The sequence below is a fragment of the Cetorhinus maximus genome, chromosome 1 (genome assembly GCF_964194155.1).
Source record: "Cetorhinus maximus chromosome 1, sCetMax3.hap1.1, whole genome shotgun sequence".
Classification (NCBI taxonomy): Eukaryota; Metazoa; Chordata; class Chondrichthyes; order Lamniformes; family Cetorhinidae; genus Cetorhinus; species Cetorhinus maximus.
The window spans coordinates 147525253-147549853 of record NC_135879.1 but is presented as its reverse complement, the minus strand read 5'-3'; the positions used below and the strand labels follow the sequence as shown (position 1 = coordinate 147549853).

General features: G+C 41.3%; 1 protein-coding gene across 5 annotated transcripts in view; it reads left to right on the top strand.

Annotated features, from left to right (window-relative positions):
* Positions 1 to 4036: 4036 nt before the first annotated feature.
* The window catches only part of LOC144684438 (LON peptidase N-terminal domain and RING finger protein 1-like), a 37370-nt gene continuing 16805 nt past the window's right edge, over positions 4037 to 24601 (top strand). For 2 of the 5 annotated variants that reach the window (XM_078548255.1, XM_078548222.1), the window contains exons 1-5: positions 4037 to 4566; positions 7559 to 7677; positions 9837 to 9959; positions 17800 to 17943; positions 23960 to 24188. In XM_078548255.1, coding sequence (XP_078404381.1) covers positions 4068 to 4566; positions 7559 to 7677; positions 9837 to 9959; positions 17800 to 17943; positions 23960 to 24188 — 1114 coding nt within the window. In that variant the 5' untranslated portion in view covers positions 4037 to 4067. The remainder of the gene's footprint in view (positions 4567 to 7558; positions 7678 to 9836; positions 9960 to 17799; positions 17944 to 23959; positions 24189 to 24601) is intronic. The other 3 variants (XM_078548247.1, XM_078548231.1, XM_078548239.1) reach the window with 3 other exon arrangements.

Here is a 24601-nt window from a genome sequence, read left to right as displayed (position 1 = left end):
GTCCCTGTCTCAGCTCATCTGCTGCTAAAGTCCTGAGCCATGCCTTTTTTGCCTCTCAACTTAAACTATTCCAATGCACACTTGACCAGCCTCCTACGTTTTACCCTTTGTAAACTTGAGGTTATTCAAAACTCTCCATTCCATGTCCTAACTCACGTCGAGTTCTGTTCACCCATGACACCCATGTGCTTGCCGACCTACATTGGCTCTCAGTTAAGCAATGCTTTGAGTTTACAATTCTCAACTTTGATTTCAAATCATTCCCTGATCTTGTCCCTCCCAATCTCTTTAATATCACCAGGCCCACTAAACTTCTCTAATTTCAGCCTCTTGAGCATCCCTAACTTTTGATAGATTTTTGATAGACAAGGGATTCAAAGGTTTTTGGGGACAGACAAGAAAGTGGAGTTGTGACCATAATCAGATCAGGCATGATCTTATCGAATGGCGCGAAGGGCTGAATTATCTACTCCTGCTCTTAAATTCTAAATCCTAAGTTCTAAGTCAAGATCCTAAGCTCTGAAATTCCCTTCCTAAACCTCTTCACCTCTCTATCTCTCCTTCCTGCTTTAAGACACTTCTTAAAACATACCTCTTTGACAAAGCTTTTGGTCATCTGTCCTAATGGACTGGATTTTCATCCTTGAGGCGGGTAGTGGGAGTTGGAAAAATTCTCAGCTCAGTTCGCCAACCTCAGGAGACAGTGCCCACAAGGATGCAAATTTCATGATGGGGATCAGGTGTGGGCTGCAGTTGGGCCAACTGACCTGGGAAAATGTTTGGGGCAGCCATGGGGGCTACTTGGCGCTGAGACGGTCTATTTAAAAGGCCCACCTCAGTGTTGTGGGACTTCTTCCCAGTTATAGTAACAACAGAAAGGCCCTCCAGCCCTCACACACCCTCAACCCCCACACACTCCCCATGTCCCATCCATGCCACCTCATGGCCTTCATGCCAAGGTATGCCCCCTAAACAACTGCTATGGCCCCTCATGCCCCAATGCCAAGCTATGTTCCCAAACAATGCCCATGGCCCCTCATGCCCCCCATGCCAAGCTGTGGCACTTATGTGCATACTCGCCCACTATACACTGTATAAAAGCAATGAACCCTATAATGACAGTAGGATGTGGAAAAAATGTGGAAAAATAACAGTCATTTATTGATAACTTTCTCAGAAACCTCCTCTCTACAACAACCCAATAAAAGTGTCAATAGCAGAAACTGCAAGTACTTGAAACCTCTTTATCTTGTGTAATTAAATATAGTGAAATTGACAGAAGAGATCAGACAGCCAGAGCTGTCAATCAAGCAATGTTTTCCCTGGAGCTCAAATGTTTCTACAGGCTAATGGATTTCTGGGCTCTGAGCCAAATACTTTTTTTAAAGCTCTTTTTAATACATATTACTGTCACTATAGGGTTCATTGCTTCTATTGACTATTTAGTGGGTGAATGGGCATGTAAGTTCCATAGCTTGGGATGGGGGGTGGTGCGGGGACATGAGGGGCCAGAGGGGTTGTTTGGGGGCATACCTTGACATGGGGGCATGAGGGGCCATAGGGGGTGGGTGGGGAGCATACTTTGGCATGGGGGACATGAGGAGGATGTTTTGAACTTATCTTTCAAAAGGTTCCCTCATGCAGGCTATTGTTCATGACTTGTCCGAGGCGCCGTGAACCATGACTCTTTGAAAGGCTGGCCTGACTTCATGAAAATTGTGGAAGGCTAGGACATGCCTATCACCATAATGGAGCCAGCCAGTTTGTGAGTGCAGATTCGGGTCGTGAGCTTGCACCCTTAAAAGACACTCGTGAAAATTGGAAATCCTGAGAATGAGTTAGGGAATCCTGGAATCAGGATCCGCCCATCGTTTTTAAAGTGCTCCCGAATCATCACAGCTTGGTGAAAATCCAGCCCAAAATTCTCCTTGTATAAATTGATGTCAAATTTTGCATTATTATATTCCTGTGAAGTGCCCTGGGACATTTTATTATGCCAAAGGCACCAAATAAATACAATTTGTTGTTGTTGCTTAAACCTCCCACACTCAGAAATACCTTCCAGAAAACAGTCAACAAAGCTATTTTAAATAGTTTCAATGCTTTACAAATTAAAAATAAAATACAATACAGAATTGCTTATAAATTAAAACAGGATTGATGCTGGATCTGTAAATGCAGGTAGATTTTCTCCCTCTCCCTTCATCACATGCCAGGATGTTATGAAACTTACTGCATTGATTTTATAACAGTCCCTTCAAGAATTAAATGCAAAAGTCACCTCCTTTGGTAATGCTGCTGTTGCCTAGAATTAAAACTTAATTTTGCTGTAACACATATAATTTGTGCTACAGGATAAAAAAGGAATTTAATGTTTTGCATAATCAAAGATTATCTGGGGTAGATGGGAATGTAGAACTCAAAACACAAACAGATCAACCATGATCTTATTGAATGGCAGAGCAGGCTTGAGGGACCATATGGCCTACTTCTGCTCCTATTTCGTATATTTGTATGTTTGTATGAATCTTTACACTGCTGAGTTACATACTGAAAATATTATGAGGTGTCATGCTGCTAATTTTTATGACAAATGGAGCTGCAGGAAGAATCCATTGTTCCAAGTTACACATCCTCTTTGTTGCTTGGTATCTATTACTTGTTGTCCTAATCCAACAGTATAATCCAATAGTGCAATTGCCTCTGTCATAGGCTCTGCCACCTGAAGATGGGGAGAGAAATTTCTCCAACTTTCTCTCATTTGCTCTAGAACCCACAGTTATCCCTTCTTACCCAAATGAGGCTTTTGGCTTGTTCCCTCCCTCCTCTTTCTTCCTATTCCCTTTCCTCCATCCTCCTCTCCTTCTGCCTTTCTCCTTCTTTCCCTCACTTATTGAGTCACATATTGGTCTGTTCCATCCCCATCACTCTTCTTCTCCTATCTGCTCCTTCTTCCTATCCAAAGTAGTCCCAATCCCCTCACAGAACCGTCACCCCATCATCCCACCTCTAACCCTGCTTGACCTTAAAACACTTGACCCTGAATCCTCATCTACACCATGAAAAATCGAATGGTGTTATAAACATTGTAATTTTAAGAATAACATTCAATATGTAACTCTCTCTCAAACACACTGCATTTGTTCTATAACACACAAGATGCATTTATTTTTCTATCCCTGTTGGGCTAAATATTTTGAAGCTTCTTGCAGTAGTTTATACTTTCTTTCATCCACTTATATATTCTCTTGAATTTGCCCCCGTTTTTTCTGTTGGATATTGTACTATGGAATATTTTACTACGCTGAAGACTATATAAATGAAAATTGTTATTGTTCAGTCTTTATTTTTTCATACATTTAAATCTCAGCATTTGTCTCGTCTTATGCACCCGATGAATCTTATGTATTTGATTGTGCTACATATAGATAGAGAGATAGTTGAATGTATGAATGCATATCACTGATATATATCTGTATATTTCGCAGGCACTGTACCCCTGCAGGGACTGGAGTGACTAGTGAAATAATAACAACATTATTGTTTAAACTTTGGAAGTTTCCATTATTAGTTGTGACCTTTTGCAAGGTTTGGTTTTGGGTTGGTGGCAGTGGAGCAAAGTAATGTTGTCTTATGTTGGGTTTTAAAGGAATGCCCTACAGCCTGCAGCCCAGACAGACCATTGACAACCCTCAGCCCTGGTTGTCTGTCACCTCCCTCAATGGGATATATGTCAGCCCCTCTCCGCCAGCCTGTGACGTCCGCCCTTCTCCCCACCCCCGCGGGATGTCTGTCCTCCTCTGTACCCGCTCCCCCCGATGTTTGTCCTCCTCTGTTCCCCACCCTCGGAATGTCTGTCCTCCTCTATACCACCCCCCACCCCAAAGTGTCCTCCTCTGTACTTGCTCTGAAACATCTGCGGCAGTTGTTTTGTAACGGTCACGCAGGCCACGCCCTTTCCCGCTCTCCGCCAATGGAAGCCGCGCTCTGCGGTCACGTGTCGACCGGTGACTGGTGCCTGCCGGTGGCCGGCCGCTCTGAGCGCGCATGCGCCGGTCAGTTTAACAATGTCGGCGGTTCCGAGCGGAGTGACGGAGAGTGGCCGCATCAAATCCCGGGATAGTGCTCGGTTGGTGGCCGGGAGCTGCGGTACCCTGCAGCCTGAACAGCTGGGTGGCCTGGTGCAGTGTCTCCTATACCATTTTAAGCGGGGAGAGCAGGGGGATGGAGCCGGCATCCCGAACCCTGAGCCCGGGCACCGGGGGGCAGGCGGCGGCCTCCTGGACTGTGGCGGCTGCCGAGAGCCGCTGGCTGAACCCGTCACCCTGCGCTGTGGACACACCTGGTGCCGGCGCTGCCTCCGGAAGAGCCCCCGTTGTCTGGGCTGTGGGGAGGCGGCAGCGGCCGACGTTCAGTCCCTGCGCCCCAATGTCATCCTCAGCCACCTGATGGCCAAGTGGTTCCCGGCCGAGGTCCGGCGGACTCGGGACAAAATCAAACTGGAGGAGTTAGTGGCTCAGTGCCGCTTTCCTGAGGCCTTAACACTGCTGGAGCAACTGGAACTGAGTGAGTCTCGGGTGGGGAGGGTGGTGTTTATATGTTTCAGGTTCACTGGGGTTTCATTCCCTGGCATTGACCTCTTGGCTAGTCTTGTTGTGCAACGAAGCGCTGCAGACAAAAGGTTGTATAACTGAACTGTGTGTGTTTTATAAGGGCTGGGAGCGGCGGGACCCCCCCCACCCCCCGCAACGCCCCGCAAAGAAATCAGCCCCCTTTCCAGGAGATTGATTGATTGGCGACAGGGATTTTTGTCCCCAAGTGTTTACATTTTTTTATTCAGTTCTTAGATCGTTATGGTGAAACAATAACAACTTTGTTACCCATGAGCTTATAGCCCTCCCAGATGGCAACCTCCTAGTTATGTAAACACTCCTAGTTACTTATTGAAAGTTTCATCATCGCTTTCAGAAACTGCTGCTGCGTTTCTCACTGCGCCGTGTCTCCTTTTCTTTGCCAGGACATTACGTGACAGACGTGTAATCAGTTAGGTTACAGTGCAGATTGTAGGATATACTGTATTAAATATGCTTCCGTCGTAATTCAAATATTGAGTAGCGCAGTGTTTTCAAAATGCGGCAAACAGCTCCTCCTGCTAATTGTCAGACGTGCTTCCCAGCATGTTTTACGCACGTCAGGGATATTGATGTAACCCAAAAGATGTAGAATGTGATAAACTTACAAAAAATATACAAACCTACAAAACGATTAATTTTGGAAAATAGTTTGGCATGTGTTAACCAAACAGTAAGCATTGTTTACTTTTTATGATTGGGTTTATCCATATATTTTATAGGATCTAGGAATATTGGACTTATGAGTGGGAGTAGGCCATTCAGCCCTTCGAGCCTGTTCCGCGTTCAATAAGATCATGGCTGATCTGGTTGTGGTCTCAACTCCAATTTCCTGTCTGCCCCCATAACCCTTGTCTATCAAAAAATCTGCCTGATCTGCCTTGAATAAATTAAACGACCCAGCCTCCACTGCTCCCTGGAGAAGAGAATTCCACAGGCTAATCAGACCCTCAGACAAATATTCTCATCTGTCTTAAAAAGGAGACCTCTTATTCTTAAACTGTCCCCTAGTTCTAGTTTCCCCCACAAGAGGACACATCCTCCTTGTATCCACCCTATCCCAATTTTAATCCTGATTGACTCAAACTGACATTTTTATTCTCTCGAATTTATGAAAATGCCAATATTTAACTAGCCGGTTACAGAGATAAGGAGGGGTGAGGTCTGGGCTGATGGGTAAATAGAATTGCCAGGCCAAATCACTTGTCTGTATAAGGAGCAGCCAACAATAATTACAAATCACTTTAGTTGCTCAACACTTGGAAACATCTTGTATTTTCCAGCACATGAAAGCTTGGGATTAAGCTTGGTAATATTGACATAAACAATTCAAATTATTTACATAATGCAGTCTATTGAATATTTTTAAAATCTCAATGCTATGTGAGATTGATAGTGAAGCAGAACAAGGAGTTCCAGTTTTGCTGTCTGTAGTGCACTGAGTTGTCAGTAGCTACTCTTCAATTTTCCCTCCACTATTTTCCTCCCACCTGAAAGATAAATATTTGATCTGCAGGTTCTAATAACTTTAATTGTCAGTCACAACAATGATCAGTGGCAGTGCATAATGTAAATCAGCTATTGCAATGCATTAGAAGGTCAATATTGAGCCAAGGTAGCGAGATAATCAATTTTGTCACTTTATAACATTGGTATGACCACACTTGGAATATTGTGTATAGTGCTAGTACCTGCAGTAAAGGAAGGATATTGCAGCTATTCAAAGGATAAGGAAGAAGACAACTAGAAATATGGAGGGACTGAGTTATGAAGAGTGGTGCAAGTTGGGCATGTTCTCAACGACAACATCACCAACTTGTATTTATGTAGTGCGGTTAACGTACTAAATTATCCCAACACACTTCACAGAAACTTTATTTTAAAAAAAGACACTGAACCACATTGAGAGATATTAGGCCAGATACCCTAGGCTTCATCATAGGAACATGTAAAAGGAGGAAAGCAAGGTATAGACAGGCAAAGAGTTTTGGGGAGGGAATTTCAGAGCCGAGGGCCTAGGTTTAAAGACGTGGCCACCAATGATTGTGCGATTTTAAAATTGGGGATGCTCAAAGGCCAGAGCTAGAGGACCTTACTGGAAAAAAGTTGAGCTGATGTGATTGCTGTTCTTAGGATTCTAAGGGACCAGATAATGCAGATAATGAACAATTGAACCAGAGGACACTGTGCCTGAATTAGGTAAATTCAAACTCTTCAGAAACATTAATTCAGTAAGCACGTGATTAAATCTATGGAGCATGTTCCAAGGGGAGCTACATTCATTCAAATGCAAATAACAGTATTTTGGGTTACATGGAGTAATTTGAAATATATATGGCAAGAGTTTTCTATTTGGGAGCTATTTGAACCTATGGTTACCAAAGTTTTCAACCACTGAGGGCTTTCCTGGCCTCAGGCCTAGGTCTGTTGTAGATTGATTACCATGTTTAGACAGCAACTCCATTACTGTGTAACTACCAGGATGATAGAAACCAAACTAGGTGGACTGTTTTTCTTCTCATCTAGCAATTCCTATGTCAATAGCTTACCATCTCAAGTAGTGTTTTAACCTATCCTGACCATGCATACATTTTCCTACTTCAAATATACGGGCACATAGCTTAACAGTGAAGACCAGCTGCAACAATGAAGGTTAGATTTCTCAAATTTTATAATTATGGTCCCTAAAAGCACATAGATATGAGAAAAGTTGTACTGGGATATCAAAATTCAAATAAGATTTCTCACAGCTTAATGCATGTCCGGAACTACTCTGATCAATAATGTATTTGACTCTTTGCATAGAAGGGAACAAGTTGCACATACAGAAGCCATGTGAGAAGTTTTCACTGGTGTTCTGTGCTGAAACTTTTTAATACAGAATGTCTATTGTTGATTTTTGTATCTGATCCCTAATGTTTCTTTAGAACCCAGTGATGTTGCCCTACAGAGCTACAGGGCTGAATCATATGCTGGTCTTCAACTATTCAAAGAAGCGATTGAAGATATGGAAGCAGTGTGTTCAAGAAGGCCTGCTTGGCCAGAGGTAGGTTATATTGTGTATTTCATCATTATATATTTCATAATTAAAAAGAAACTGCAATCTTGTCCAATACTAATTAATTTAGTGATCAACCTAATTTATCCCATCATCTCTCCTACAGCCTTACTATAGTCAGATCCTGCACTTTGACCCTTAATCTACATTTCTTAAAATCCAAATTTTAAAAGGACATTTCAGTACTGAAGAAGTATTACTGGATTATTGGAGCCTCCTTCTGTGTTAGCCAGCAAACAATATCTTGTCTGCCTGTTCTGGTAGTTTAGCTGGATGTGGTACTATTGAAAGAAGACTGCAAAGTTCTCCTGGTGTCCTATGTACATTTTATAGTTGTAATATTTTTGAGACATGATGCTAAGTGCAATGTAAGTTCATTGTATCTCCATCTCCCTTGTGCTCGTACTGTGTGCCCAAATTGGGAAGGATTCTTTTTTTCAGCATTAAGTATCCCCATCCTCATCGAATACAAAAAACCCTTAATCTTTAGGCATTATTAAAGCCCAATTTTTGAGCTCTATTGAGTCTGAATTAGCCTGATCAGTTTTAAAGTGTAAAAAATTAAAGCAATGCATTCAATATTAATGTGTTTGCTGGTGCTATAAAATCACTTTAGATTTATTTTGCAAGTAATTTAAGAATTGTTTTCATTGTGCAAAGCAGAAGGGTAAGAGCAATGCTAATTTAATCCTGAAACTTTTTTATAATGTAATTTAAAAAAAAACTATTTGAACCATCTGAAAAGGCAGTGTTGGGATTACATGCTAATACAAAATCAAATACTGCAGATGCTAAAATTATGAAATAACAGAAAATGCTGGAAATACTCAGCAGGTCTGGCTATATCTGTGGAGAGACAAACGGAGTGAAGGTTTTTTTGGGTTGATGACCATGCATCGGAACCGGGAAATATAGAAATGTAGTAGGTTTTGAATGATTGAAAGGATGGGTTGGGGGGCGGCGTGGGTGAGGGGGAAAGAACAATAAAAGAAAGGTCTGTGAATAAGTGGAAAGAGCAGGAAAGATTAAATGACATATTTCATGATGCATGGCCAAAGGGAATCATAATGGGACAAGTAAAGAAACAAAATATGTGTCTAGCTGAGGTGTGAATATCTGATCACTTACCATTTTGTTTCATGTTTTTTTACACTAGTTTGTTTGTTCTCTTGTTTCTCTCATTTCCTTTACTTTGCATTCAGTCAGCAGTTAACCTGCCATTCACACCTCCGCTAGATACATCTTTTGTTTCTTTACTTATCCCATTACAACTCCCTTTGGCCATGCATCATGAAATTTTGTCATTTAACCTCTCCTGCCCTCCACTCTATCGCTGACCTTCCCTTTCGTTCTTCTTCCCATCCTCCCCTCTTTCACTTACTCAAAACCTATGATATTTCTAACTATTCACTGTTCTGATGAATGGTCACAGGCTTGAAATACTAAAACTATTTCTCTCCCCTCATGCTGAATATTTCCAGCATTTTCCGTTTTTATTTCAGGATTACGTGGTCAGGTTGAAATTTTAATCTGGGCAGAGTCACCATAAAGCTTTGTTTGTTCAGGTCTACATGTAAATTTGTTTTTACTGCTTTTAACAGTATAGTGTCCGTCCTTCATTACCCTAGGGTTTTTCTTTCAACCATCATTAATGGAACAATGCCTATTCCAACTAATACATTTGACATTTTTATTTTTTATTTGAGCAGTGGATGGTTAGGTGCATGACTCTCTGGATTTTGCTTTGCTGAGGATTGTTGCTACATGTCTAACCAAAGATTTTGTTTTAAAATCGTGTATTCCCCATTAGGTTTCATGTTTCAATTGATCACATTTTCTGCATATAAAGAAGTTATTGTATAGCTGGCTAATACGTGATTTAAGTAGCCTGAAAATGTTAAAACCAGGCAATTGATCAGATTTGATAATGATTCAGACTCAAATGGGTTTAGTGTTTCGGTACTTGGGTGGAGTAATAACATTTCATCTTGAAATTTGACATATCTAGAAGGAAAAGTGTGTGAAGGGTGGATTTGGAATTCAAATCAGAAAATCGTTATTGAATATGTCTGAGAGGTTTACAACAAGTAGTCTATGTACATTAACCCTGTACGTAAGTTTCATTAAAAGTTGTTTAACTTCTTCAGGGATACTTTAGAAAAGCTAGAGTCCTATATACCATGGGGCTGGTCGATGAAGCTGTACAATCATTTCTTCAGTGTTTGGCCTTGGATGAAGATTTTACTCCAGCAAAAGTAGAAGTGGAAAAGGTACTGTTTTTATATAACTATAAGGATTTCTGTAGTTGACTGGGCTTTACTTACATTGTAGATGGATGTCTATTCTGCAGAGTTGATCATTTATTAACAAATGATCTGAATATGTAGGTTGATTTTTTTAATTTCAGCATATCGAAGTAATTTTATTTCAGTCTAAATTCTCTACGCATTTGTTTCAGAGAATGCTGGGCTATATGGATCACCTCAGATCTGTTCCTGAACTACATGATTCAAGAGTGATTGAGCACATATAATTAATTCTCATTTGAGTGAGATGATTGTTTTAACATTGTTTTGGGTTTAATGGCAGGAGTTACATTTCAGTGGTTACCAGCTAATTACCAATAGGTATTTAGTCCTTGCCTCTGAGCAAGGATTTCCTATAGTTGGTTAATACATCAAGTACAAAAGCAAAATACTGCGACTGCTGGAAACCTGAAATAAAAGCAGAACATGCTAGAAGTACTGAACAGTTCAGGCAGCATCTGTGGAGATGGAAACAATTAATGTTCCTGATCGATGGCCTTTCATCAGAATTGGTCATCAGCCTGAAACGTTAACTATTTCTCCTTCCACAGTTGCTGCTTAACCTGCTAAGGATTTCCAGCATTTGCTCTTTATTTTTATTGTTCTGTTTAAGTAGTCTGCAAATACTTTAAAAAACATATTTGAATTGTTTTGATCTAATTTGCTTTTTTTGTAGTTTCACTTCATCTTTCAATTGAAGTCTATTTGGTTAAAAAAAATCTCAATTTAACATTCAACAGAATAACTTTGAAAGCAGTTATTTGCTTGAGGGTTTTATATAAAATGGTACTTCTCCTACAGCTAATAAGACCATAAGACATAGGAGCAGAAATTAGGCCATTCGGCCCATCGAGTCTGCTCCGCCGTTCAATCATGGCTGATAAGTTTCTCAACTCCATTCTCCTGCCTTCTCCCCGTAACCTTTGATCCCCTTACCAATCAAGAACCTATCTATCTCGGTCTTAAATGCACTCAATGACCTGGCCTCCACAGCCTTCTGTGGCAATGAATTCCATAGATTCACCACTCTCTGGCTAAAGAAGTTTCTCCTCATCTCTGTTCTGAAAGGTCTTCCCTTTATTCTGAGGCTGTGCCCCCGGGTCCTAGTCTCTCCTACTAATGGAAACATCTTCCCCACGTCCACTCTATCCAGGCCTTTCAGTATTCTGTAAGTTTCAATCAGATCCCCCCCCTCATCCTTTTAAACTCCATCGAGTACAGACCCAGAGTCCTCAAACGTTCCTCATATGTTAAGCCTTTCATTCCTGGGATCTTTCTCATGAACCTCCTCTGGACCCTCTCCAGGGCCAGCACATCCTTCCTGAGATACGGGGCCCAAAATTGCTCACAATATTCTAAATGTGGTCTGACCAGAGCCTTATAAAGCCTCAGCAGCACATCCCTGCTTTTATATTCTAGACCTCTCGAAATAAATGCCAACATTGCATTTGCCTTCCTAACTACCGACTCAACCTGCAAGTTAACCTTAAGAGAATCCTGGACTAGGACTCCCAAGTCCATTTGCACTCCAGATTTCTGAATTCTCTCCCCATTTAGAAAATAGTCTATGCCTCTATTCTTCCCACCAAAGTGCATGACCTCACACTTCGCCACGTTGTATTCCATCTGCCACTTCTTTGCCCATTCTCCTAACCTGTCCAAATCCTTCTGCAGCCTTGCCGCTTCCTCAATACTACCTGTCCCTCCACCTATCTTTGTATCATCTGCAAACTTAGCCAGGATGCCCTCAGTTCCTTCATCTAGATCATTAATGTATAAAGTGAAAAGTTGTGGTCCCAACACTGACTCCTGCGGAACTCCACTAGTCACTGGCCGCCATCCTGAGAAGGACCCCCTTATCCCCACTCTCTGCCTCCTGCCAGACAGCCAATCTTCTATCCATGCCAGTCCCTTGCCTCGAACACCATGGGCTCTTATCTTACTGAGCAGCCTCCTGTGTGGCACCTTGTCAAAGGCCTTCTGGAAGTCCAAGTAGATAACATCCATTGACTCTCCTTTAATCTACTCGTTACCTCCTCAAAGAATTCGAACAGATTTGTCAGGCATGACCTCCCCTTGATGAAACCATGCTGACTTTGCCTGATTTTACCATGCACTTCCAAGTATTCTGAAATCTCATCCTTAATAACGGACTCTTAAAATCTTACCAACGACCGAGGTCAGGCTAATCGGCCTGTAATTTCCCGTCTTTTGCCTCTCTCCCTTCTTAAACAGGGGGGTTACATTAGCGATTTTCCAGTCCTCTGGGACCCTCCCTGACTCCAGTGATTCCTGAAAGATCACCACTAACGCCTCCACTATCTCTTCAGCTATCTCCTTCAGAACTCTGGGGTGTAATCCATCTGGTCCAGGTGATTTATCCACCTTCAGACCTTTCAGTTTTCCTAGCACCTTCTTGGTAATGGCCACCATACTCACCTCTGCCCCCCGACTCTCTTGAACTTTGGGGATGTTACTCGTGTCTTTCACTGTGAAGACTGATGCAAAGTACCTATTCAGTTCCTCCGCCATTTCTTTGTTCCCCACTACTACTTCTCCAGTGTCATTTTCCAGCGGCCCAATGTCCACTTTTGCCTCTCTCTTACCCTTCTATAAACCAAAAAAAAACTCTTACAATCTTCTTTTATATTACTGGCTAGTTTACCCTCATATTTAATCTTCTCCCTTCTTATTTCTTTTTTAGTTGTCCTCTGTTGGTCTTTGTAGGCTTCCCAATCCCCTGGTTTCCCACTGCTCTTCGCCGCATTGTATGCTTTCTCTTTAGCTTTTATGCTGTCCCTGACATCCCTTGTCAGCCATGGTTGCCTCGTCCTCCCTTTAATTATGCTGCTTCTTCCTAGGGATGAATTTTTGCTGTGTCTCCCAAATTACTCCCAGAAACCCCTGCCATTGCTGTTCCACTGTCTTTTCCTGCTAGGCTCATCTCCCAGTCAATTCTGGCCAGCTCCTCCCTCATGCCTCTGTAGTTGCCTTTATTCAACTGTAGTACCGTTACATCTGATTCCAGCTTTTTCCTCTCAAATTGCAGGGTAAATTCTATCATTTTATGGTCACTTCCTCCTAAGGGTTCCTTCACCTTAAGCTCCTTTATCAAATCTGCCTCATTACACATCACTCAATCTAGAATTACCTGTTCCCTAGTGGGCTCCACCACAAGCTGCTCCAGAAAGCCATCTTGTAGACATTCCACAAATTCCTTTTCTTGGGATCCACTACCAACCTGATTTTCCCAGTCTACCTGCATAATGAAATCCCCCATGATCACTGTAACCTTGCCTTTCTTACACACCTTTTCTATCTCCTGGTGTATCTTGTGCCCCACATCCTGACTACTGTTCGGAGGCCTGTACATAACTCCCATTATGGTTTTTTTACCGTTGCAGTTCCTCAACTCTACCCACACAGACTCCACATCATCTGACCCTACATCATTTCTTGCTATCAATTTAATTTCATTTCTTACTAACAAAGCAACCCCACCCCCTCTGCCAACCTGCCTATCTTTTCGATAGGATGTATATCCTTGGATATTTAGCTCCCAGTCCTGATCCCCTTGCAGCCATGTCTCCGTGATGCCCACCACATCATACCTGCCAACTTCAATCTGCGCCACAAGCTCATTTACCTTATTTCGTATACTGTGCGCATTCAGATACAACACCTTCAGCCCTGTATTTCCCGTCCCCTTACTCATTGTCGTCCCTTTATCTGATGTGCTTGAAATTAGATTCCTAGCCCTTTCCAAACACTCTGTTCTAAATTGTATATTTGTATATCCGTATGTTCGTAATTAAACTAGTTGAAATAAGAGTCCATACATATATTTTGTGATGTATATTTTATGACAGAACTCCTACCTGGTACTTAGAATAAAATTGTAATACTGTGGATGCTGGAAATCAAACAAAAACAGAAAATGCTGGAAAAACTCAGGTGTGGCAGCACCTGTGGAGAGAGAAACAGAGTTAATGTTTTGAGTCCAATGTGACTCTGCTTTGGAACAGGAGAGGGGTAGAAATGTTATGGGTTTTATGCTGTTGAATTGTGAGGGGGAGAGGTGGGAGCAGGTGGAGCAAAATCGAAGGTCAGGGATAGGTTAGAGGGCAGGACAGATTAAATTACAAAGATGTTTTGGAACACAACAAAGTGGTAATATTATTAAACACTAAAGCTTTGGTTCAGAGTAGGTGTTAATAGCAGAATCAAGATCAGCTCTGCCTGAAAGCAAAATAGCAGAATGTTTTAATAGTAGAAAAAGGGTCAGTGCTGTCTGAAAGCAAAAACATGAGAAGAAGATACAGTGGGAATGAGGTACAGACTGACACTTGGCGGGGAAATGAGATGGGGAAAAGAGAGAAAGAAAATCTAAATGGAAGAGAGAGTTCATGGTCTGAAGTTGTTGAACTTGATGTTGAGTCCAGAAGGCTGTAAAGTGTCTAAGAGGAAGATGAGATGCTGTTCCTACAGCTTGTATTAGGCATCACTGGATCATTGTAGCAGGTCAAGGACAGAAATGTGAACAGAAAGCAAGATGGTGAGTTGAAATGGCAAGCAACAGGAAGGTTGGGGTCATGTTTGCGGACTGAGTGAAGGTGTTCTGCAAAGCGGTCACCCAGTCAGCGTTTAGTCTCCCCAACGCAGAGGAGGCCGCATTATATTCGCTGCTCGCAGTTGTCTGAATTGAAAGATGTGCAAGTAAATCGTTGCTTCACCTGGAAGGAGTGTTTGGTGCCTTGGACAGTGAGCAGGGAGGAGGTAAAGAGGCAGCTGTTACACCATCTGCAATTGCATGGGAAGGGGATGAGATATTGGTGATAAGAGTGGACCAGAGTATCACAGAGGGAACGGTCCCTTCAGAATGTTGGCAGAGTTGGTGAGAGGGGAGATGTAATTGGTGGTGGTATCATTGTGGAAATGGCAGAAGATAATCCTATGAAAACGTAGACTGGTGGAATGGAAAGTCAGAACAAGGTGAGGGCAGGAGGGCAGAAATGCAGAAAGTGATTGAGTTGCGGATGAGGCCCCTGACAACTGCAGTAGGGTGGATCCTCAGCTGAAGGAAAAAGAAAGACATGTCAGAAGTACCGTTGTAGAAGGTAGCATCATCAGAAGAGATGCAACTGAGACGGAGAAACAGGGAGAATGGAATGGCGCAGAGTGTAAGGAGGTGTAGTCGAGGTTGCTGTGGGAGTTGGAGGGCTTGTAATGAATATTGGTCAACAGTCCATCACCAGAAATGGAGACAGAGGTCAAGGAAGGGAAGTGAAGTGTTGGAAATGGACCGTGTGAAGGTGAGAGAGGGGTGGAAATTGGAAGCACCGATACAGTCATTGATGTACTGGAAAGAAAGTTGTGGAAGGGGCTCTGAATAGGGCTGGAACAAGGAATGTTCCACATACCCCACAAAAAGACATGCATAACTAGGGCCTGTGCAGGTATCCATAGCCACACCTTTTTTTTTGAAGGAAGTGAGACAATTGAACAATTTCTCCTTTTAAATGAAAGAACAAGTTTAGCCAGGCAGAGGCAGATGGTGGTGGATGGGGTTTGTCCGGGACTCTGTTCAAGGAAGAAGCAGAGAACCCTCAGACTGTCCTGATGGGGGCTAGACGTGTAGGTGGGTTGGACATTCATAGCGAAGAGGAGGCTAGGGCCAGAAAATTGGAAATCGTTGAAATGGCATAGGGTGTCAGAAGAATCAAATGTAGGTGGGAAGAGACTGGACAAGGAGAGAGAAAATAGTCAAGATAAGATTAGTTCAGTCGGGCAGGAACCGGCTGAAAAGATGGGCCTATCAGGATAGTCGTGTTTGTGGATTTTGGGAAGGAAGTAGGAGGAGGCTGTATGGGGTTGGGGACTGAGGTTGGAGCCTGTGGAGGGAAGATCTCCAGAGATAAGGTCATGTTAAAGTTGAGTACCATGTGATTTCGAAACTGGAGAGAGGAAGGAACATGATGGTTACTTGAAATGCATAAGAACAGTTCTTCAGGGTAGTATTTTGGACTCAACCATCTTCTACTTCCTCAATGACCTTCCCTCCATCATATGGTCAGAAGTGGGGATGTCTGCTGATGATTGTTCAGTACCATTCACGATTCCTTGGATACTGAATCAGTCTGTATCCAAAAGCAGCAAGACCATCGTTCACGTTATAATTGCTAGGCATTGACCATCTCCAACAAGAGAAGCTAACCATTTCCCCATGGCATTCAATGACATTACTATCGCTGAATCCCCATCATCAACATCCGGTGGGGGGTTACCATTGACCATAAACTGAACTAGACCAGCCATATGAATACCTTGGCTACAAGAGCAGGTCAGAGGCTTTGAATTCTGTGACCAGTAGCTTGCCTCCAGACTCCCCAAAGCCTATCCACCGTCTACAAGGCACAAGTCAGGAGTGTAATGGAATACTCTCCACTTGCCTGGATGAGTGCAGCTTCAATAGACCTCAAGAAGCTCAACACCATCCAAGACAAAGCAGCCTGCTTGATTGGCACCCCATCCACCACCTTCAACATTCACTCCCTCCATCACCAATGCACAGTGGCAGCAGTATGTACCATCTGCAAGATGCATTACAGCAACTCACCAAGGCTTCTTCGATAGTACCTTCCAAACACATGACCTCTACCATCTAGAAGGACAAGGGCAGCAGATGCATGGAAACACCACCTCCTGCAAGTTCCCCTCCAAGCTACACACCATCCTGGCTTGGAAATGTATCACTATTCCTTCACTGTTGCTGGGTCAAAATCCTGGAATTCCCTCCCTAACAGCACTGTGGGTGTACCTACACCCCATGGACTGCAGTATTTCAAGAAGGCAGCTCACCAGCACCTCCTCGAGAGTAATTAGGAATGGACAATAATTGTTGGCCTAGCCTGCGATGCCCACACCTTATAAACAAATAAATAAATTGTATAGTTTTGCACTCTGGGAGCACAGATACTTTTTTGACCTGAACATCACTCCTCTATACAGAAAAAGGAAAAACAACTGTTAACTGCTTATTTCAGCAGAGAAACGCTCTACAAGAAATCTGCAAAGAATTGTGGAGAATTGCAATAAATCAATTCTTTGAGAATTTGAAATGGTGTAAAGCTCATCTAATAATGTTCTAGCAATTTTGAGCCTTGACTGAAACATCTCTTCACGAGGATGTCCTGTCTCGTAGTTTGTTTAGTAAAGCCATGCTTCCTGGACAAATGTTGATTGCAATTTGTATGTAACTACAGATGATTTCTGGCATTTAAATTATGCAGCATTTGCATTACTGGTGTTGCACTAATGACTATGGAATGATGAAAATAGGGAGCTACAGTTATGTACATCAATGATCAGGCAGTGCTTGTATGCACAAAGTCAGGCCACCCAAGTTAAAATCTCTCAACCTTGGGCTGGGTAATGGTAAATTAAGCTGTCCCTTTAAAGTAGGGATTTTAAATTCCATTCAGCCATTAAGAACTTTTCTCCTTCCATTTGTTTTATTTTTGTCTTAGTGGAATGCTTATGACTTGATTGGCACTGGGAGGAATTATTGAAGCAGATGATGTAAAGTGGTTTGAGTTTATCATTTACCCAGCTATTTGCTGTCAAGTTTGTTGCTTCTGAGCACTTCCAGCCATTTTTCCTAATATTTATACCTGATTTTTAAACAATACTTTAAAGCTTAAAAAATTAAATGTCCACGTAACTTTTTTAAAAAAGGTAATGGTATTCTTTAATATAAATTTTCCACACGTATTAACACTTAACAACATATTTATGCCATGCATAGATTTTGTGTGATTTGCTGTCACCTGTTCTTGAGAATGTCAAAGGATGTCTACACATCAGAAACAAAGATTTGCCAGATCACTTGTCTACTAATGTAGGCTGCTTTCGAATGGCACCAAATTCAATAGAGCTGAAAGGTGATGAGGTAAGTGATAGCGCTGTGTTCTCTATTTACATTCTTTTTTGCATTTTTAGATTGTTGTGCTCTTGTTTAGTGTCAACTTCAGCAATTCTGCAAATTACATTCAGCAAATATGAACCCGTAGGCCTCAGCAGTTCTTGTTTAATGGGGCAACAACTAAACAATTGCATAATTCTGATTGTGTAAGTAACCAAAAACATAGCATAGAAGTTATAACTTGAATGTTACGAATTTGTTTAACATCAACATGACTCAGTTGGCATTGAAAGTAGATAATGTAAAGCATTTGAGTTAATCACTTACCCAACTATTTGCTTTCAAGTTTGTTGCTTCACTTTGCTAGGTATTAAAGTCCTTTCAGCTGCTTTGCTAATATTTATGCTTGATTAAACACATTTTATTGGATTAAAAATTAATTTTAATACCCATGTAACTTTTTAAAGAAGATGCAGATTATAACAAATTTTCCATGTGTATTAGTAGTAATTTTGTCCATGTATAGGTGTTTCAAATAGGGAGAAATTAATAATGCAGTAAACATTAGAAAGAATATTGCTTTGTGAATAAATTGGATTGGAAACATACTTTGGCAAATGGGATATGATCAGAGACCAGACTCCAATTTTGTTATGACCTTGTAATGGGCCAGTAACTTTTTTGTAAAGTAGACGAAATTTGAAATCACAGTTACTTGGAGAATAAGGCTAAAAGATTCCATGGTTTTAAAGTGACAGAAGTTTTACTATACAAAAGTAAGCAATGCAAACAGTCAAAACTATTTATCTTATATTCTAACATCTAGAATTAATGAGGTAAACATGTATTAACGCAGTTGAGTGCACCACAATCTGCACATTAAATGGCAGACGCAACCAAGACAGATCCCACGAATTTCTCAACAACCCGCCCAGACGTCAGCGTTCGCTGAGTTACAAAATCCTTTAAACTCTTGCCTTCCTCTCAAGGAATTCAGCTTCCCTTTTGAGCATGTAGCTTCTGATTTTTCTCAACAATTGCTCCAAATCAGGCTGTCCCAACGACTGTCAGCTCCCAGTTGCTTAGTCTCTTCTCCAGAAACTGCGTCCCACTGGATTCACAAGGCTGCACCCCAGCATCTAACCACTAGCATGATCCCAGCTCTCTGGCTGCTCTGACCAGAGCAGCACTGCTCTTGGACTTCTGAGCCCCAACTCGTAACAGCACGGAGATACCAATGACTCATGGGGCTTCTGAGCCCTGGTTGCTAAAGGCAGCACGTCAGCTGCCGACTCTTCAGCACCTGTCAAAAAAATTTCAGGTGGGCTCATTTTTTGCGCCACATCCTGGCCCTGTAATTGTTGTTTTCATGTCATCTTTTGCACATGAGCAGTCTGCGCCTCTCTCTGCTTGCGTCAATGCCAGCCCTCATCTCCATCGCAAGCGCCACGAAAGCACTGACAATGGGAGATGTTTTTGCTGTCTGTCTGTCTCTGCTCTCTGCACCTGTGCTGGAGCCCTGAACCTTTCACGCTTGACCCCGTGGGGGGTGGTGGCCAGGGAAGCCTCATTATAGTGAAGGTTTCTTCACAATAGCTTTATAGATTCTGTACTATACCAATTCTTTACAAATTCTTACTAAACCTCTAACAGATAGCTTATTGCATACTGTACAAGTAACTTTCCACAATTACAAATATTATATTTACAGTTATTATAGCTTAACCAAAACAAAAGCAAGTACAGGTGGCCAGATGCATTAACAGGATTTAAACATCATAGAATTATCGCAACTCAGAGCCTACATTTTCTCCTACACCCTTAAAACTCTGGACAGATCAACAGCAATTATGTTGTGTTTTAATAATCTTTTTTCATGGTCAGCTGAATGTAGTGAAGATACATTAAAGTTCTCTTTTAAAACCACTTGACCAGCTTGTGCTTCTATTTTGTCTTGTTGTTTCGGCTTTCCTGGTGGAATTGCAAGCAATACCCTGGCAGCCGCTCCCTCTTCACATATGGATGCATTATAGCCATGCATATGGTACAAATGACTTTCGTATCAGTTTCCCTACTTTAAAGCAGAAGAACATGGGGCTTTTCTTGCTCTTCTCTGATGGAAGCATGTCTTCAATTAATCCTTTAAGTTTGTTAAAGAAAACGTGTATTTCTGATTGACAACCAGCTTCAAAATTATCTTCCTCAACCATTTCCTTCGGAGCAGAGTTTGTCATTTCATTGTTTTGATCAACATCAGATGAATAAATCTGCATTGAGGGTGTTTTGCTCCCTTCTAGTTCAGCAAAGAGGTGTGCCACAGCTTTCTGAGCATATTCATATTCTCCCACTGACACTTCAAAAGTGGAACCTTCATCTCTACTACCTTCACGATTTCATCCAAATATTTGTTTACTCTCATTTTCCAATTCTTTTCCAAGTTTATTAATCTTTTCATTCGGTTTGGTGAGCTCAGCTCCCGTTGTTTCAGTCATCTTCAGAACCCTCATGCAAGTTTGACAACCTCACATGGGCGTTCAGTTCATTACGGAATCTTTTTCTGTGGTTGCTGACTGCTCTTTAGACTTTCAGTTCACTTATTAAACATTACTCGTTAAATGTGTTTCTCAATTTTTCTTAGCTGCTTTTAGAGTTTGGATCTGCTCTTCCATGCTGCATATCTCTTTTTTGTTCTTCAGTTTGCATTGGAGTTCAAAAATTTCATTGCCATTTTCATGACAAGGTTCCAGTAGTTCATCAATCTTGCTTTTAATTCTGCATTCAGCCAACTGTTCTGATTCATTAGTAATTCCTTTTCCCTGTTCAAGGCATTTTTCATGATACTTAATAGAGACTTCTGATACTTGAAGTTCATCAAATTTTAATTGACGATCTATCTTTGTTGATTTGCTTCTACAAGTTTTATCATGTAGACATTTCAAGTCCTCATTTAAGTGTTCTACTTCTGTGACAGACACTTGCATGTTCTCATCACTTTTTGTTTATCATTATTTAACTCATTCTTTTGTGTGGTTTGCTATGCTGATAACTTTTTCCTCATCAGATCCTAGTTCCTCATGCAATCTTTCGCATTCTTACATCTTTAATACTAACTTTTCTCGGCCGTGCGCCATCCATTATTCCACTTCATCCTCTATCAGTGATAAGTTTCTCTAGTTTGGCGACAGGAATTTTGGGGAGTTTGGTAAGTTCAGCACTACTTAGCAACTGCTGCAACACAGTTTATTTTCTGTGCATGCTGAATCATTACCCAGTATAATATCTGCCCCGTCAATAGGTAAGTTAGGAACAACTTCCACAGTAACAATTCCGTTTGCTGAGTCACTTCGTAAATTAACTCTGTACAAAGGAATAGATTCATAACTACCATGAATGCCCCCATTATACTTTTTCCTTGCATCAAACTATCTGGATTGCAGATCATATCATTTGTCATCGCTGATGACTGAACTGTCCCAGTGTGTCTCAAAATATTAGTTTGTTTACTTGTTCTGCTGGAGGAGTAAAGGCATACCCCTTGGAGTCAAAACCTCTATAACGTCCAGTAACTTGACTCACTTCATCAGTATCCAGGGAAGAATTCCCTTGACTATCCCAAGCCCTGTCCCTATTCTAGTGGGTTCTGGGGAACATGTTGCAATTATACCGTTGCTACTGTTTTAACACCCATTTCCTTTACTGATACAATCTTATCCAAAGGTGACTTAGGTGTCCTCATCACTGTCACCGATTAACATTCAGCTTCCAATAGTTTGCTTCTACATGCTCTGTCTTATGCCAATGAAAGCATACTGGTTTCTTTACATGTTTATCCTCTATACTATCATCTTTATTGACTCGAACAACTTCTTCCTTCTCCCTAAATTCAGAATATTTTCTATTCCTCCAGTTTTCCTGTGGGTTTACAAATGGAGATCTATTGCCCCTTAGCTGCCTATGTGATATATCATGCCCATCTGCCAGAACTGCTGCTTCCCTTATTTTAGAAACCTTGCAGTCTTCCAGGTATGACCTGATAGTTATTGAGATGCTGTTTTTAATATTCTTCCGTTTATCATTAGAGCTCTCTCGTTCTCAAAATTCTGTTCAAGTTTCAGGGCTGAGCCCCATTTCGTTTTCATTGGCAAATTATGCAAAGGTTTCATTCAGTCTTTTCTTTAAAGTCCAAAAGTTTAATTGGTATTCTTTGGGGACAAGCTCATAAGCATTAAATTTTGCAGTTTTAATTCTCTCAATCTGAGGATTGTTATTCTGAAAGACTAGAATAAACATCAATTGCTTTCCCCACCAAAACACACTGCAAAATTAGAATCCATATGTCCTGCGGTCACCTTAACTCTAGCTGCTTTTTCAAGTGAGATAAAATATCTTTTAACTCCATCCTCAATGAATTTAGGCACTAAATGAAGATTTTTTGTTATTTCAAAGCTTGGAGTGGGACTCGACTCCAGAGGTGAACTGACCATTACTATTTTTCAGTCCTTGAACATTGTGGGAACATGAGGGTTAAGTTGGCAAGTTCAATAGTGACCAATTTGACTTAATCCCATCATGTTTTATGTACATTCCCACAGCATAATAGACATAACTGTAATCTTAATATGCAACCAAAAATTAAGCAGTTACACCATTATTTTGATCTTTTCGTCCATATCACAAAACTGCCCCAATGACTGCTCACCTCCCAGTTGCTCTGTCTCTTAAAGACTATGTCCCACTGGATTCACAAGGCTGCACCCCATCATCTAATAATCAGCACAATCCCAGCTCTGGCCGCTCTTCCCTGAGTCCCAACTCTCAGCAGCACAGAGCTACCAACAGCTCCCAAAGGGCTTCTCTGAACCCCGTCTGCACATGGTGCTAATGGCAACACTTCAGCTGCCACTCTTCCGCTGCTGACTCAAAACTGTTCATGTGGGCTCACTTTTCGTGCCATACTACCGTCGTATGGCTGTTTTCACACCATCTTTTGTGCATGCGTGGGTTGTCCCCCTGCCTCTCTCTCTGTACTTCCATCAATGTTGCCCTTCGTCTCCATGGCAAGCGTTGTGAAAGCACCATCAACATGAGACACTCTTGCCGTTGGCCCCTGGCCCTTTTTCTGTGCTTGTGCCTGAGCCTTGAAAACACAGATTTCCTCACAGCTCAGAGGCATGAGTCATCTGCTTGTAAATTCCTGACCTCAGCTGTGGTGTTGGGGAAGGGAGGAAGGGAACCATGAAAAGGCCAGGCATTTCTGCAGGAGAGACGTGAAGATACATGATTACTCATGTACCTCCTAAACCACTTAGAAAGACCTGGGAATAGGCTACTGCTTGTACCATCAGGCAGACCACAGAACAAAATAATGTGAAGAGAAGAGAGATAAAATGTTTTGTATAAGTTTTGTGAGGCTTATTTTTAAGCGCACTTCAATTTCATTACTGGAATATAGTCTACTGGTTATGCCTCTAGATTAACCCAGAGGTTGTGTTCATATTCTGCAGTAATGTGAAATTGAATTTGCAATTTTTGGGCTTGCAACAGAAAATTACCATGAAAACTATTGAATTGTCATTTTTTAAAAAAAGACTCCTTCAAGGAAGGGAACCTGCCATCCTTAGCGAGTCTGGGGCACATGCGACTCCACATTATGGCTGGCTTTTAATGCCCTGAGAAATCTAGGTATGGATAATTACTGCCTAGCCAATATAATGCAAGTAATGCCCATGTCCCAAATACAAGCTACTAAAAAGTAAGTTGAAGCAAAATCTGAATATACTGGCTGAATGAGATAACTGCAAAGCTAAAAAATTGAGTCTGAGCTTTCTCTTCCTTTGCCATTTTTGATTTTCATTATTATGTAACTAATAATTGGTATGTATGCTGCAATATTCAAAGATAAAGTGATCAGTTTTCACAATTTGACGTAATTCTCAGCATTTCAATCTCTTTCAAACATTTTTGCCAATATTGATTGTTTGAGAGGTGTTGAATGTATTTGTATCATTTTTATTTGTACTAACAAACTTTTGTTGTGAATCAGCAGATATCGTATGTGCCGAACTCAGCAGAGGGAGAGTTAGCATGCCCAAGTTGGACCCAGTCAGTTCAATTGTTACATAGGGTGGAGAATCTTGTTGGTTTGAAAAGGATTTCTTCGGCTCCACTGCTTTCATGCCAAGAAAAGGCAGTTCTAATGAAAAGAAAGCTTTCTTTCAGTGATCAAGAAATAAAAGAAACTGATGATGGAAAGAGTAAGCACCAAAAGCAGGGTCAGTTATTAATTGAACTTTGTAATGTAAGTTCACATGTTAAGCTGTTTAGGTAGCTCCTAAACTCAAAGCTCAACTATTTAAGGAAAATGAGTAAAAATAATTTACACACCTCTCTTTTTTCCCCTCCCCACCTAACCCCCCCAAAATCCCTGGCAATACCAAAATTATAACTGCTTAATGGATAAGTGATTTTAATATTTCTTGCATTTCGTTGAGCAACAACATTATTAAAATGGGGGAGGCTCCTTTTTGTATTTACAGGACCTTTTTTAAAGAAATGATTTTATTTGATTGTAATGATTTATTATGGAGAATCTTGTGGTTACTTGATGTCGTGCATAACACTCATCTGGTATCGTTGAACTGCACTGTTATGAAGACAGGCTCTCTGAAGTGTAGACTTAAATGTT